Source organism: Schistocerca serialis, chromosome 2 (assembly GCF_023864345.2).
Source record: "Schistocerca serialis cubense isolate TAMUIC-IGC-003099 chromosome 2, iqSchSeri2.2, whole genome shotgun sequence".
NCBI lineage: Eukaryota > Metazoa > Arthropoda > Insecta > Orthoptera > Acrididae > Schistocerca > Schistocerca serialis.
Window position 1 is genome coordinate 779,963,406 of NC_064639.1, and position 17,160 is coordinate 779,980,565.

At 37.5% G+C, this 17,160-nt stretch overlaps 1 protein-coding gene across 2 annotated transcripts in view; it reads left to right on the plus strand.

Moving 5' to 3' along the window:
* Positions 1–2,105: 2,105 nt before the first annotated feature.
* LOC126458003 (threonine aspartase 1) overlaps positions 2,106–17,160 on the plus strand; it is a 45,512-nt gene continuing 30,457 nt past the window's right edge. The window contains exons 1-3 of one of the 2 annotated variants that reach the window (XM_050094777.1): positions 2,107–2,351; positions 3,568–3,635; positions 10,098–10,369. In XM_050094777.1, the coding sequence (XP_049950734.1) occupies positions 2,324–2,351; positions 3,568–3,635; positions 10,098–10,369 (368 nt within the window). In that variant the 5' untranslated portion in view covers positions 2,107–2,323. Of the gene's footprint in view, positions 2,352–3,567; positions 3,636–10,097; positions 10,370–17,160 lie in introns of both variants that reach the window. The other variant, XM_050094778.1, reaches the window with a different exon arrangement.

Sequence of the window (17,160 nt, forward strand, 5' to 3'; positions counted from 1 at the left end):
TGTTTTGACAAGTTTCTTAGGAAAACACATTTCAAAATTCAACATAAACAGGGAAGAAAAAACATTATATGCAGTGTTTGTGCTAGTTTGTAACAGTACTTCTGCCCATGATTGGTTAGTCAGTGTATTTATGAAGTGATTGCAACTATTTGTGGAGAAGGTTCTTTTGTACATTTGGTATGAACTATTTTTGGTCACAGGGGCTATGGAAAATTTAAGGATAAGTGCATTGTGATCAGATATTCCTAGGTCAACATTTATTACATCTATATCTGTGGCATCTATATTTGTGAAGATATTATCTATGAGACTTTTTGAAGAGTTTGTTATTCTTGTAGGGTTAGTTATATGTGGATACAAATTGAAGCTATGTAAAACATTCAGGAACTGATCTTTGGATGCACCTTCAGTCAATAAGTTGACATTAAAATCTCCACTTATAATTATTGTTGATTTTTTATGATGTAATATTTTGAGCAATGCCTCTAACTTATTTCTAAAAATTTCAGGATCACCACATGGTGATCTGTACACAGACATTATTATTAATTTACTCTTTTGCATATTCAACTGTATTGCTGCAGCCTCAAAATGTTTTTCTTCATTCAAGGATTCAGTTACAGTCATATTTTTAACCTTTACTCCAGGTTTTACATAAATGCAAACACCACCATGTCTTGTTTCCTTCCTGCAAAAATGGCTTACTAATTTGTATGGAGAAATGCAAATTTTTCTAGTTCATTACTCATGCACCAATGTTCTTGAATGCAAATACAATCTATACTAGCTTCACTGGCTGCAATCTCAAGTTCTAATATTTTATTTTTAATGCATTGTATGTTAAGGCTCATTATTTTTAAATTATTGACATTAGATTGAGAGGAGTTTGTACTCATGTTTCCCAATGTTACCGGCTGTTCCTTGCTGAGGCTGGGTACCAAAACAGTAATGTTTTCGTGGAAGGTCCCTGGAGGGATCTATTCACATAATGGCAGAACACAGAATGCACATATCCCATCTATAAAAAGATGCAAAAGCTATGGACATAATGAAGTAGCGGAGGGTAGGAAAACAATCTTCTTCAGTACTGGCATCTGAATAAGAATGCACTATGATGTAAGACAGTACAAACAGACCATGGTAAGGTCCGTAGGTACAAAGCAGTTGATATCAGTTTCAGTCTTTGTATCACTCTGCAATTAACTCTTTCGCCATATTCTGTACAATGGTTTCCAGAGTATAGATGCAGATGTTATTTTAATAATGGTTAACAAGATGTGATCCCTTGTTTATGTTAATGAAACTTTCAGTTTGTGTGTGGACAGCATCTTTGATAACACTGTTAGAGGAAGAGTTGTGCAGATCTCTGTTATCTTTTGTTCCATTCTGTGTCCTGCATTTGGGCAGTACTCAGCAACGTCTGATTTTGTCGGTTGCCTCATTGTGCATGGTGCTGATCTGTCATACTGCTGCCTTGAAGGACTGATGACGCTGTAGTTTGGTCCTTTTACTGTCCAAACCAACCAACCAGCTACCTTGAACTGTTAATTTCGGTACCGGGTTAAGAGCAGTTTCTAGTTTTTTATTTATTTACTTTCGTGTTCCATAGTTCCTTGAAGAGAGCCTATCGCTAGGATGTAGAACTATCAGATATGTGGTTAAAAATTAAATGTACACAACACACATATATATTAAGCAAGTTCTACTCGTAATATACAAAAAAATTCCATTTTAATGTATTGCTTCCTGAGCATTATTTATGGTCAAAGAAGTAGAAGCGAAAACCAATCTACAGGGATAATTTCCATGTCTCTGCATTCGTAGTTACTTTATGTAATATGTATTATTAAATGTATATAAGCCCCAATATAGTGTCTTCTCAGCATTAATCATAATTAGATTTTATAAATTCTTAAACGTTCCAAGAATCTTAATTTAATAGTTGCCAATACATTCATATTGTTGACGCACATTGAAATATTTTGTACTAAATTAGTTCCGCCGAAACGCAAGTCACTGTAAAATAAGTAATTTTGTTAGCGTAATGCAGGCGTGCTTGTACCACAACTTCCAAATGTGTGTGAAGTCGGCTGTGCTCATATGGACAAGCATATGCAACAGTCATATCACCGTTTTCTTATTATAACATCAGCTGTTTTCAGTGACCTTCAGTACAATACAATTTATCACTTGTTTCGGGTGCAGCCAGACACTAGACAGTGATTTGTTTCGCAGCAATGTTTATGTTTTCGTAAAGCGTTTTGAAGTGGTGGCGGAGATATCGTAAAGTGTGTTGGAGTTAGTGCTTCGTTCGTGGGTGACAATGCCAGGGTTTATTGGCGTTCATCTAGGTAAATACGGCGTAAAATGACATTCATCCTAATATATCAAAATTAATTTTATGTTTTCCATTCACCATTGTTGGGACTGACAGTGGAGGCCTAGCGGAAAACTTAAAACTCACCCTGTTCTTCTCGATTTGAAATGCGCGTCTGTGTAGCTTATTTCTGTGAAACAGAAGACAAAACAGATTAGAAAGCGATTTTCTAACTAAAACAACTACTATTCTATCCTAAGAACCTAATGAATAATATGTGGGCCCTACACGAAGGAAAGTCAAACCCATTGAGTTCGTTTTGTTCGATTATGACTCTGCTTTTAACTAGATTAGCTCTGCGGGAGCCGAGTCATTGCAGTCAAGTCGTTAAATGATTTCTAATCTTGTGTAATATTTCTGAATCCAAGAGAGTCGCGTTACTGAATGGCCGTTGTATGAAAACCATGATGACAATTCCAAATTATTGCCAAATTACGAGCGTCCAACAATTTTTATTGCCTAGTTTTATTTGTATTTATATCACTGAGTGAATGCTAGAGGGGATAGTCGTAGGTCAGTATAGTCTGCAAATAATAATACTGTGCTTGCAGTATTTTTGTTTATGTTTTTGCTGTTTGCTAAATTTGCCAGAAGTGTGTTTTTTTTTCCCCAAGGGCCATGCATAGTGGCGACTGAACTTTATTTATTTAGTGATTTTGATATTTCTTTATAGATGATTTCATTAAACATCTCCAATGAACTGGAGGAAATACATTTATGATAAGCAGGGAAATTCTGAGAAGTGCAAGTGGTAGGGTGGATATCAGCGGCTGTTCTTACAAGGAAGTCTGGAAGTAGAACCCAGTATTGTTGTTTGTATGTTAAATGAGCTACTATTATACTGTAGAGTGATCTGAATTAAGTCACTTCTAGCAGTATTCAGTTCACTAGTTTGATACTATTCATAATTTTTTCACAATATTTTGCCCTTACTGAACTACTTATTATAGATAGTTTCTTACTGTCATTTCCTTAGTTTTTTTGTGCGTTCCACAATAGAAATACTTTTTATCCCAGTTGTCCATCATTGTTAGATCAGACACTTCTGAACCCTATGATTCCTTGTAATGTCAGCAACATGTATTCAAGTGTCAGCTTCTTTCTGTTAATCTGATTCATATTTTTTCCCTCCCTTGTCTTGTGATTGATGGTTTTGATAAATATGTGTAAAGTGAATTACTGTTTCACAGGTGCTGGTGACCATGCAGAAAGCTTAGTTAAAGAGTATACGAAATTGAGCAACAAAGCATGCAAGAAGGTACATAACATTTTAATTGCTTTCATTGGGAGTGATGACTGTTGACAATTGCTGGATGTAAAAAAAAAAAAAAAAAAAAAGGTTATTCAGCAGAGAGAAAATTTTAAATAGGCCTAAACAGTTTCTCAAGACCATTTAAGAATTTTTTTAAATTCACCTTTGTCCCAATTCCTTCCTCTTCACTCATTTAACATACATCCACATTATTTTCTGCACACACTCTCTCTCTTCCTGTTCTATTACCCTCCCCCTCCTATTCTATTCCCCCTTCCTTCTCCACTTCGTGTGCTACACACAACTTTCCCTGCATCTACCAGGATGGGCTTATAATGCTATTTTCATGTTCATTTATTTACTGCCTCTCTTTCCCAGCAGTTCCCCTCCATTTCCTTCACCCCTCCTTTCATGGCACCTCTTCATTTTTCTCATCCACTCCTTTCGTCACAACTCCACATCCCATTTAGATTGCCGTGTCAGGACAAAGTAGCTGTGTACGTTTGCATTAGTAGTAATGGGTATTGTCTTTATTGTACTTATTTATTTGTCCATAGACCATTAAGTATAACAGCAGTGTATGTGCTATATACATTACACAAATAATATATACAAATACAAAACATTAACAAAGTAAGATTGACTTAGTTGTGGATAGGGCACGAAGTCAACCAGGGCCTAATCAAAAGAATGATCCCAGCATTCACTTTGGTAACTTGGGAAACCATGGAAAATCCCAGTCAGGAAGGCCAGACAGGGAATAACCTCGCTCCTCCAAAATGTGCTTTGAGTACATTAAGACTGGCCTAGCCATCTCGCTCACTATGTGATTGGAACCGGAATTACAAATACATATTCTACATCGCAAGTGCAATATGTCAAAGAAGTAAATTAATGATGTAACATGAACATGAAATTTTGAAAATAAAAATGTTCCGTGGGAATGTGAAAACACATGAACACGTTACATAACACAGCTGAAAAGTACAACATGTACAATAAGTAAACATTGATGTAACTAAAACATGAAACTTTGAAGTAAAACACCTCTCAGAAAATAAAAGTATGTGAACATGCTAGCTAACACTGCTGAGAAGTATAAAACACAAAATCCTGCCAACACTTGCACCAGCCTTCTCAGGGGAGGCATATTGCACTTATCTGAAACACAGGAAACAGAAAACCAACATCAGAAACATTCTTTTGCCAAGAAAAACACATCAAAGATGGTACAAAACTTGACAGAAATTAAAAAACTCAACAAGAAATGTAGCCTAGTATTCCTATAAGCTAACATATTTAATTAAACATTGTAAAAACATGTCTCAGCAAGAAATGACTTTTCAATCTACTCTAAAAGCTGTTTCCATCTCCAGTCTCTTTAGTTATACAATGTTACTTATAATCCGTCTTGATTGCAAAAATGTTTATTTACATGACTGGTTTCGGATCCTCTGGAACTATCTTCAGATCTGTCCGCCCCCGGTAGCTGAGTGGTCAGTGCGACGGACTGTCAATCCGAAGGGCCCGGGTTTCTCCGCTCACGGACCGGGTGTTGTGTTGTCCTAATCATCATCATTTCATCCCCATCGACGCGCAAGTCGCCGAAGTGGCGTCAAATCGAAAGACTTGCACCAGGCGAGCGGTCTACCTGACAGGAGGCCCTCGTCACACGCCATTATTATTATTATTATTATTATTATTATTATTATTATCTTCAGATCTGAAACGACAATGATACTAATTTACTATTTCACAAATGCAAACCTTTTTCATCCTATCCGATCACATCAAATGTACCAGAACGTACCTGCAATTTCAGTTACAGGAGTAACCCATCCACACACAGCAACCGTCACATGCTGCGTCACATTAAATTGGTTAGCAGAATGCACATCAATTATATTAACTATAAAACTATTACCAACAGGTGGCGTCTGATACATTTGTTACATTACTTATGCACAAACTGTATTAAGTAGATTTTTCTAATTTACTTTTATCTCTAAAAATACTTAGTTAACATCTATAGTTGTCAAGATTAAAATCTGTACTTGTCAAAATTAAAATACACAATAAAATTATCATTTTTGTATGATCGAAAACAAAGGGTGATTTCTGTATCCGTGGCGCTGGTGTAGACTTGTTTTCCTCCATGGTCTGCTTCCGTGGTTCCCATTATTTTGGTGTTGTGCCATGAGCCATTTAGTCATCTGATGTCCATCGCTTGGGTATGAGGGCTGTGGAGGAGGGCCCCGTCAATGACGTTAGGTGCTGCACGCATCTTCCAGCTTATTCACTGTGCACCATCTCTCATCCTTCGGCTTGGACTTCTATATGCAACAGTGATCATCTCAGTAAGTCATCATAAATACTAAAATAGGTGTTATGATTGAACTCACTGTGCTCATTGAGGATTAAATCCAGATCTTTCTTTTTGTGGGTGTATATTTCAACTGCTTCCAAAATGTTAAGAAACTGTCCCTTATGAGCTCTATGTAGGATGTCTAAGGTTTGTTCAATGTTTGTGTCTGAATGCTTTAAGGCAGCCATATGAGTCCCAAATGCTGTTTTGTTTTGAGAATAGGTGTGCTCCCTGAATCTGATTTCAAAGTTCCGACCAGTCTGCACTATGTATTGTTTATAGCAGTATTCACATTTGATCTTATATACACCTGAATCCTGAAATTTATTCCTACTGTTGCATATTTTGTGCCAGAGCTTCAATTTTAGCATGTTATTTGTTCGGAATAGTTTCGGTAATAGTTTTATAATTAATATAAATGACGTGCATTCTGCCAACCAATTTAATGTGATGCAGCATGTGGAGGTTGCTGTGTGTGGACGGGTTACTCCTGTAACTGAAATTGCAGGTACATTCTGGTCCATTTGATGTTGATCGGATAGGATGAAAAAGGTTTGCATTTGTGAAATAGTAAATTAGTATCATTGTGGTTTCAGATCTGAAGATGGTTCTAAAGGAACCGAAACCGGTCATGTGAATAAACATTTTTGCAATCAAGGCAGATTATAAGTAACAATGCATAACCAGTGATTGCGGTATCCCATCAGACATTTTGTTTTTGCAAAGCTCTTTAGGTATGTTGGCAATGCATTATATAGACTAACACCAGAGTGGATCACCCATCTTTGAGTATGAGTTGTTCTAACTAGGTCTCTATGGAGAGGCCCACATTTTTGAGTATTATAAATATGATAATCAGAGTCAATTTGCAGGTCACCAAGTCTAGCTGTTGTCCAAAGCTGATTTAACACTTTGAGTCCCAGCAATGTAAAAAAATTGAACTTTTACAGAAAACTGACATTTATTATCAGAGTAAGCCACAAATACAAGAAGAAATTGATAAAAGATAGACAATAAATTGTTTTAATAAGGTGGTTCCCCTTTGGAAGCATTGGGATGTACAGTTTCCAACCATCCACCATTTCACGAGATTTATTTGTCAGCAATTTTGCGTTTATATTAGACACAGTCCCATGAACTAGTAACGCCTAAAACAAAGTATGTAAAGAGTCCAGCAATAAAGCCTCCCTCATTTTAATAGTGTGTCACAGAAAAACTGCGAAAATTTACTTCTATTTACGAAAAATACATACTTTGGCATTTTGAATTACTGGGTTTTAAAAATTATATATGCTAAATCACGTTCTCCATTGTCAACACATTGACAAAGTCTATCCTGAAGGTTCTCCGTACATCTTAATGTCAATTCTCTTGGAATGGATGCCACTTCTAGGGTAATGGCCTCTTTAAGTGCTTGCAGTGTTGTGAGACGATGTTTGTACACTAGAGCCTTCACATGTCCCCATAGGAAAAAATCACAAGGTGATAAATCAGGCGACATTGAGGGCCACGCAATGTCTCCACGCAAAGAGACAAGATGACCAGGAACAAACTTGCGCAACATTTCCATAGAATGCTGAGAGGTGTGGGATGTTGGTCCATCTTGCTGGAACCACAGTTCTTGATCTTCATGATTAGAAATAAAGTGATTTAGCCTAAGTTGGAGGAAGATCTCTAGCTTGTGACAATAACAGTTTGAATTAACCATGATTGCGTGGCCACCTTCTTCGAAAAAATACTCTCCCCACACAAAACATTCACCAACAGCACACCAAACTGTCACATGAGGGCTGTGTAGTGGTCACTGATGAATTTCACAAGGGTTTTCTGCAGCCCAGTAGTGGTAATTCTGTTTGTTTACAGTTCCTGATTAAGTGGAAATGGGTTGGTTTGTGGGGGTTGAAGGGACCAGAGTACAAAGGGCATTGGTCTGTAGAAGTGGGCCTCATCCGAAGAAATAAACAAAGTGCCAGGTGGAATGTTTTGAAGAATTTCTTCACATGCAGCTCTGTGACTTTCAAAATCTCTTTCACTTAATTCCTGGGTAACCATCATTTTGAAGGGGTGTATATGAAGTTCTCTGTGAATAATTCTTCTTACACTTCTATCAGATAATCCCAGGGCAGATGCATGTTTAAGTGCTGAACGCGCATTGATGATTGTTGCACAGATACTCTCACATGCGCCACATTTTCTGGTATTGTTGCAGTCTGAGGATGCCAAGTAGGTTTTCTTTTCAGTGCTGAAACTGTATTTCTACCTTTTCTATCTGGGACATGATCATGTCGGGCAAGTTCAAATCGTCTCCGAAGTGCTCACTGACTACTAATCACAGCAATTGCACAATGCTCACTAAGCTATGCCATGGCATACACTGAAAATGGCATGTACAGCGCTTTCAAACAACACACACTCCACATCGGTATCCTCACTACAAAATGTGGGAGTTTTAGAGAGAGAGAGAGAGAGAGAGAGAGAGAGAGAGAGAGAGAGAGAGAGTGAGAGTGTGGAAAGCAAAGGTGTTTCAGAACACAGCATTATTTCAGTGTTGCAAATGATGATGATCTGAATATGTCCGATTTGTTCTATTATTTGTTTATATTAGTGAGCACATTAATGCAAAGTTACTAAATCATGTCACATTATAAATGGGTTGTTTGAAAACATCCAACAATCCTGTCAGGAGAACACACTCTTTGAAGCATGTACCCAGAGTGTGTACATGAACGACTGTCACAAATTTGTTAAAGCAATTAAAAACAGTAATTCTTTTAAGTAAAGAGATTTTCTGGCCTTATGTTAAGATCCTATGCTGCATCTTCTATGCCGTCTTACCGCATAGGGAGCAAGAAGTGATTAATTGCAGGCCAGTGGGATTCTTGAAGTAGTCAAGAGCATTAAACAGTAACATAACAGTCGTGGTATAGGAGATGAGGTGAGAAAAATAGAAAAGTGTAGGTGTACAGACTACTGCTGTCACATTAGCAGACCAGGTGACCCTTAGTGGTGGATCAAGCACAAATTTCACACACAAAATTGGTAGTTACAGCAGAGAGAGAGAGAGAGAGAGTGTGTGTGTGTGTGTGTGTGTGTGTGTGTGTGTGTGTGTGTGTGTGTGCGCACACGTTTTTCATACAAGCTTGAAAAAGGAAGCTCGCTCCGAAAGCTAGCAAAGCTCTGTACCTTTTGCTTGTGTACCTATCAATGGAACAACACTTATGCCTTTTAATGAGTTGTCTCCTTTATTCCCATATAATTTGTAATTCTCAACCAGAACTTTTTGAACATTATTACTTTTATTTGTGTCTATCAGCAGTACTACACATTTTGCCTCCTGAAGGTATGTACTGGCTGCATTGCTATAAAAAAAGTTGCAACCCCTTTTGCAGACAGAGTAAAGAGTGTTGTTGTTGATGTATTTCAAAATGGAATTCCTCATCATGCTTGACCAAAGTTAGTAAGGTTATCTACTTGTTTAATTTAATTTGACTACTTAAGGGTAAATATGACAGCAGTGATCCACAAGCACTGAACTTCGGCCCTGAAGGCCTGTGTTTAGTACTGAATAGGGATGCAGAGTTTCCTTTGTTTCAGCAGGACAGCACCGGGTCTACTCAGGCTGCTGCTTAATGAGTACTGGGAACATTTCCTGAGGGTAAAAGATTGGGCTTTCCACCCGCCCCCTCCTCACACTTCAGAAAAGAAAGGCTGTCCTCTGTCTGCCGTCAGACCAATATCCCAGTCTCAGGCTTGTGCTACAGACTTAAATACCTTTACCTAAGCATACCCTCACAATAACAAGCAACTATTTACTTGCCATAGCATTTCATTGTGCTCCTTTGTTTTAGGAGTGCTTTGCCCCCACAGGGATGGGGAAGGAACTGTTTCACAATTTAGATAACTGATATATTTTTGTTTAATTTTCTGGCATGTTACGGAGGAAGATATTCTCTCCTAAGTATATCCCTTGTAACATTTGCACAACATATGAAGTTGAAGTTGTCTGAAGTTAGAAATGTACGACACATTTATTATTAGAGTGACGTAATTTAATGTACATTTATGTTTCTGGACTTTCAACATGGTTGTTAATTTCTGTTCAGGCATTTCTGATGCTGGAGAGTGGAGCAAGTGCTGTCAATGCTTGCACAGAAGCTATTATGATTCTAGAAGACTCACCTCTTACAAATGCCGGGCTTGGATCGAACTGCACGTGGGATGGTGATGTCGAATGTGATGCTAGTGTGATGGATGGACATTCACTACAACAAGGAGCTGTTGGTGCTGTCAGTGGTGTAAAAAACCCTGTCTGTCTTGCACGCAACCTGTGTATGGAACGTAGTGAACGTTTGTCAATGGGGCTTATCCCACCAAGGTGATGCAAAGTTTTGATACGATTTTTTGTGTATGTTTATTGCTTTCCAAGATCTTTGCATATATATTGCGATATAATTACAATTGACTAAACAATGGAAAATCTAGGATTGAATGTAACAATATTATGAAAAGGAAAGTTGCTACTCATGATGTAGCAGAGGTGCTGAGTCACACACACACACACACACACACACACACACACACACACAAAGAAAAAGAGAGAGAGAGAGAGTCCGTCATCTATTGTTGATGAAGGCCTTACAGGTCGAAAGATTTATTTGTTACTTTTTGTTGTGCTTATCTGTGACTCAGCATCTCCGCTGTATGGTGAATTCCAGTTGACTGGTTTGCAAACATGTTGAGACATCACTCCCTTCCACCTGAACTTAGTCAGTGCCTTTGGTACAGGAATAGTGCATTGTTTCTTTCCTTGCCACAATAGAGGTTAACGAAGTGCTATGTGTGTACTAGGATTGTAGCAGGTTATAAAATAAAAGTGCAGTGTTTTACAACAGCATTACCTTATTTGGTCATGCAATAAAATACTATCATAAAAAAATATATTACTAAGGCACTGCTGAATAGCATCAGAACTTTGAAATAGAATCACGTTAAATCACCTACAGCCGCTAAGTGTCACATTGTCATTCTCAAGTTAGCATGAACACATCATATTGAGTGCATAAATGGAGGTATCTAAGTCTGAGATATTATCATGCAGATGGCGTAATATCTCTTACAAGAATAATGTAGGTGATACCATGATAGAGATGATACGGAGTGGAGGCCATCACCACAACAACAACTACAATAACTATGATAATAGTAATATAATAACAACAATAATAATAATCACTCTATTCAGTATCAGATGATAAAAGGATATTTTTCTGAATTTGCTAGTTCATGAAAAGTCTATATGTATTGTGCATACATTATTTTACAACATACTGTGATGTAGGTAGACACATTCGCGTAGCAATTTGCTTGTAGGTAACGTTTGGTTTGAAGGTAGAAAACATTTCAGCTTAGGAACTAACATTTATCATACATTATTTGTTTAAGAAGCGATGAAAAGCAGAGAAACTGAACATTAAGTAATTATATTATATAATTGTAAGGTTTCTGTCTGAAGCCTGTGTGAAATTGTCTTTATTCTGTGCAAAGCTGATACTCATAACATGAGCAGTGTGGTTTATAACCAAGTTCTGTATCAAGGAGAGACATGAGTGAACTCAGCTGTGCATTGGCAAAGACTCAATCCGGGATATAGTAGGTTTTTGTGGTACAGTGCCATTCTATGGCTGTGACAAGAAGAGAATTAGAATTTGTTTGGTGTCTGAAAACTGTGTACAGTCAATACATATGTGACTTACATTTCATATGTTGGTGTATTATAAATTATAGCACCTTCCTCATTTGGTAGTGTGGGAACTGGTGTGTGTTACTTGTATTTTACAGATTTAGGACTAGCATTATTTGAAAAGTTTATATAGTTTGAATTTCATGTCAAATGGATAAGGTGAATGCTGCAATTTTTAAGGCTGATTGTAGTGAAAAGAGCATGTTAAATACACTGTCTGATGAAAAGTATGTGGACACCTGTTAGTGGACATTAATATGGGGTGTGTCTACCGGGAATATGGAAGTGTTCAATTCCGCTCATCTGCTTTGACCAATGATGTCATCAATATGGCAGAAATGGCTATTGTAATCGTCTCCAATATGGCGCCTATGATATCACTGCATACACATGGCAACAAACACGAAAATATGTATAAATAAGACAATAACATCTCCCTCCAAAAATACACTCAAACTAACGGGGCAACCGTGGGAAATTGGGGTTTTTAGGGAGGGGACAAGCTAAATATAACAGTAAAAAAACTCCACAATCCCAAAACACACAAGATGATGAACAAAAAAAAAAATTACAAAATCTACAGGAATTGGACACTTCCCTTGACCTATATAGGTCAACGGCAGCTGACGATACCAAAACACCAACGCCTACAGCAAAAACTACGGAAATTGGAATCGGACATTTCCCTTGACCACAGCTGATGGTACCAAAACACCTGTACGTACATATGAAAATAGGAATCGGTCATTTCCCTTGACCTATATAGGTCAACTATAACTACTGATATGAAAAAACCGAACAAGATGACATCTACAAACACAACCAACTCAAACTCTGCGCCATAATGATGTCACACACAACAACACCCTTATGCAATGGGTCATAGCAGACGGGTGGAATCGGACACTTCCGTTGACCCATGTCCTTTATGATTGTTTGAAATCTGATGTGGACATTTTCAGTGAAGTGTCTGAATGTCTGTGAAGGAATGGCAGCCAATTTGTCCTCAAGAGCCGATATCAGAGAAAGTAATGGTGTTGGACACTGGTGTTTGGAGTGAAGTCGTCATTCTAACTTGTCCTAAAGTTGTTCCATAGATTTCAGGTCAGGACTCAAGGCAAGCCACTCCATTTCAGGAATGTTATTGTCCACAAACCATTGCCTCACATTTGTTGCTTTGACAAGTTACATTGTCATGGTGGTGGAATGTGAAGTGTCTGTTATTCATCTCATAACGTACAGATGTAAGAGAGATATGTACTGATGTGCAAGAGATACGTCAAGGTTACAATTCAGTAGTTGAAATTTTGTCACGCTTACAGTATTACTTGGTGATGGATTTACTTATTTAAAATTTGTCAAACTTGCAATATTACTTACCAGGGAATTTATACAAGGTTCTTTCTAATGCTTTTGTATAATTTACATCCGCTATAACTAGCATAAAGTTTTATTCAATGTTATGGACTCAGCTCAAAGTATAACTTCATCCTTCATTAAATCTTCCACTGAGTAGTAGGTCTTTCAATTAGAAAATCGTGCAACTTGCCTTTTAAAATATTTAGCTTCATGTTCATTATGTCACACCCCTTTATTCTGTTGTGTAGTGGCTATATACTGAGGAGTCTGAGCAAACAATTTTAAGCAATGTGAGGTGAAAATAAAGTTTTCTTTATGTCTTGTGTTGTATGAGTGTTCAATTTTTTTTAATCAGCTCTGCTGCATAGGAAAAGAATCACCTCAAAGGTGTATAAGGAGGGGACAGTTATTTTTTTAGGTCTTTAAATAATGGTCGACATGATGCCCATGGCTATGTTGTGCACATGTTACAAATGATTCTTTTTTGTCACTTTAAAATTTGTGTAATGTTTCCTGGGTTTTCCTAAAAATTATGCCATATCTAATAACAGATTCAAAGTAGATTCCTGGTGTCCATATGAGTGGCACTATCTAAAATTTCCATTGCAAATGCAAGGCTGTTTAACTTATTTGATAGATATTCTATATTTGAATTCCAACTCAGGTTTCTCTCTAAGTTTATTCCTAGGCACCTGACTGTGTCAAGTTCTTCCATTTTTTGATTATTGTGAGTGATACAGATTTCATCAGTTTTTGACTGAACTCATCATGTGGGTTTTCGAAATGTTTAGCCTTAAGCCGTTTAGATTGAACCACATTTCTGAGTTATTTAATGTATTCATGACACTCTGTGGTATATTGTCAGAATTTTCATTTTCAATTAGGGCAGAAGTATCATCTGCAAACAAGTTAGATGAGTATTTACATTGAGAGGCAGGACATTTACATAGAACAGGAATAAAATTGGTCCCTGGATTGAACCTTGAGGAACACCTTGTGACACAGTTTTCCACTCTGAGCAGTAATCTGCTCCATTTGATGTGATTATTGCCCTTGTTCCCTCTCCGTGAGACATGATTCAAACCATTTCAAAGCAGTATCCCAATTCCATACCTGTTGAGTTTGAAAAGCAGCAGGGCATGGTTTACAGAGTCGAATGCTTGTGTAAGATCACAGAATATTCCTGCAACCTTAGCTTTCCTATCAGATGATGAACTAATTTTTTCATGAACTCAGTTATCACATCTACGTTGTTTTTACCTTTTTGGAAGCCAAATTGGTTATGTAAAATGATATAATAATCTGTGATGATGCTTTATATCTCTAAGGCAGCAATTTTTTCGAATATTTTTGATATGACTTGTAGTGTAGAAATGGGGCGATAATTTCCCATATCATCTTTCGAACCTTATCTAACCAATGGTTTTACTTCTGCATATTTCAAGAGATCAGTGAAGTACAAACAGTCATCATCTCTGAACTCTTCCTCTGCTGTACAAGTACACAATGCTATAAAATGTGTTCATATCATTCTGTATTAAGTGTTCCCCTAAGTGCAATAAGCCAATCACAACTGAACTGTAATAAACGCCTCCATATCGTAAAACTGTGTGTCCTCCGTACTTCACTGTTGGCACTACATGTGATGGCAGGTAACATATTCGAGGCATTCGCCTCGTATCGGATTACCACAGGGTGTAGTGTGATTCATCGTTCCCAGTCACTCATTTCCAGTCGTGTACTGTTCAGTGGTCTTGCTATTTACACCACCACAAGCTTCACTTAACATTGACTACAGAAATCTGTGGTTTATGAGGGGCTGCTCAATGATTATATGCCATTCTTTTTAACTCCCTATGGTTAGTCATTGTGCTACCTGGACTGCTGAAAGCACTTTATAACTCACAAGTGATTCCTTCTGCTAATTACATGTGATTGTTTACAACAACCCTCCACAATGCTCTAAGCTTCCTCTTGGATAGTACATTAGGTCTGCCTGTTCTTGGTTATTGCTGTTGCAGTTTCTTTGCATTTCCACTTTATAATCACATCGCCAACAGCCGACTTTGGCAGCCTTAGAAGGGTTGAAACATCTTTGATGGTCACATAGCATCCGATGACTAGTCCATGTTCGAAGTGACCAAAGTCTTGTGACCAACCCATTCCACTATTACTGCTGCTCTGCTGACAACACAATACTTCCACATTTCATTATACTGGTAGATGGGCCTCTTGTGACATCTAGTGGTGAATTCTGCATTGCATAGGGTTGTCCAGATGCTTTTGATCAGATTGTGTCCATGTTACAGTGTATAAAACTTTTGAACTATCCATATCTTTATCACCACCAAATGTATAAAAGAAATAGAAAATAAGTTTCTATATCTCATTGCTGTATAGATTCTTCTTACAGGAACCAACAGCATTAGATTAACTTACCTGTGTCTGACCAGTAGCAGAATTGTTATGTAAGTCATCAGCCTCAAGGTTTGTTTGAAGCAGTTATACTTTCCTGTTGCTTGCTAGATATTCCTTTCATTTGAGCATAGCTGCTGCATCCTAGAGCACTGACAGTTCACCGTGTATACTCTTATCTATGCCTGCTATGTTATTCTTTCCATCCACCATCCTTTCAATTACAGTTTTCAGAAATTATTTATCTTTTAATATGTGCCCAACCATTTTATTTCTCCAGTTAATATGTTCTAAATGATGCATGGGATGCTGGATGACAGTCCACTTGATCATCAGTAGCCTCTTGTACTGGCACATTTCAAAGGCTTCTAACTGCTTAATTTCCATTTTCTAAGTTGTTCATGTTTCACACCAACACAGAGCTGTCCTCCAAACTTAGCTTTCTGTGAACATAAAACAGTTCCGCACAGGTTCCAGCAAATGATGGACTGGCTAAAAGAAATTACAGAAAAGAAGTGTTTGTCAAAAAGGTGAGATAATAGATGACACTGAGTGCTCCTATCAGTCTTAAACAGTAATTAAAAAGTGGCTCTGATTAAAGGTTTCAGAGAGAAGTGACGCTGGTGTTCTGCGTTCCTGCCAGCAGAGGTAAACCAAATAAAAGTATAAATTGGATTGGGATAAGTTAATCCATTTAGGTCTTGTTTACAATAAAACACAATTAATAGAGGAGGCAACTGTAGTGAGGAAAACAGAAATTATAGAGTTAAAGGACAGACCAGGGAGATTGTTGGGAATACAGGGTGGGTCAAAAAGGACTTTACATATATGGAATGCTATAGAAATTTATTAAGATAACATACAGAATCGGTAGATGTGTCATTTTGAAGCAAACAACTTCAAATTTGATTCACAAAGTGCTTCAGCACCCCAATCTACCACCAGGAGCACCAGTGCAGTGCACAGATAAAATGGCTACTTTCACTGTTACGGAGCATGCTCGCTGTTTGATTTCATGAAACAAACTCTGCAACAACTATTCAGCATAAATTTCACACTGAAAACGCTAAAGAACCTCCAGTCAGGCCTACAAGTTACAAATCGAATCTACACTGCTGTTGTACAAGTTACGCCCAATTTGCTGCAATGAGTGTGGGGAAAAATTGATTACCGGTGGGATGTTTGCTGCAACACAGATGGTAGTTGCATCAAAACAAAATGACACTTAACACTTTCATGTGAAACTTGAGGTTGTTTGCTACAAAATGACACATGTACCGATTCTGTAAGTTATCTCAAGAAATTTCTATATCATTCCAAAGTTGTAAAGGCCTTTTTGATTCACTGTGTATAGGTGAGTTCTAATTACACTGACCTATGAATATATAATGCAATCAAAAAGTTGTGCACGTGAAAATTAATGCGTCTCTAAATAGGAATTACATTGGATTGCATTTGTTCAGTCGGCCACAGTAAGAGAGCACCACAGGTATTACCACCAATAAACATTAATACCGATGTAACTGATATAGGTTACATGATTTCTGTATTATTGCACAGTTCATTCCTTGATAAATACATTTTCCCAAAAGCAATGAGTATTCCTTTTCGAACCGTATTGTGCCAGTCTTCACTATGCTTGTATTGCAGAC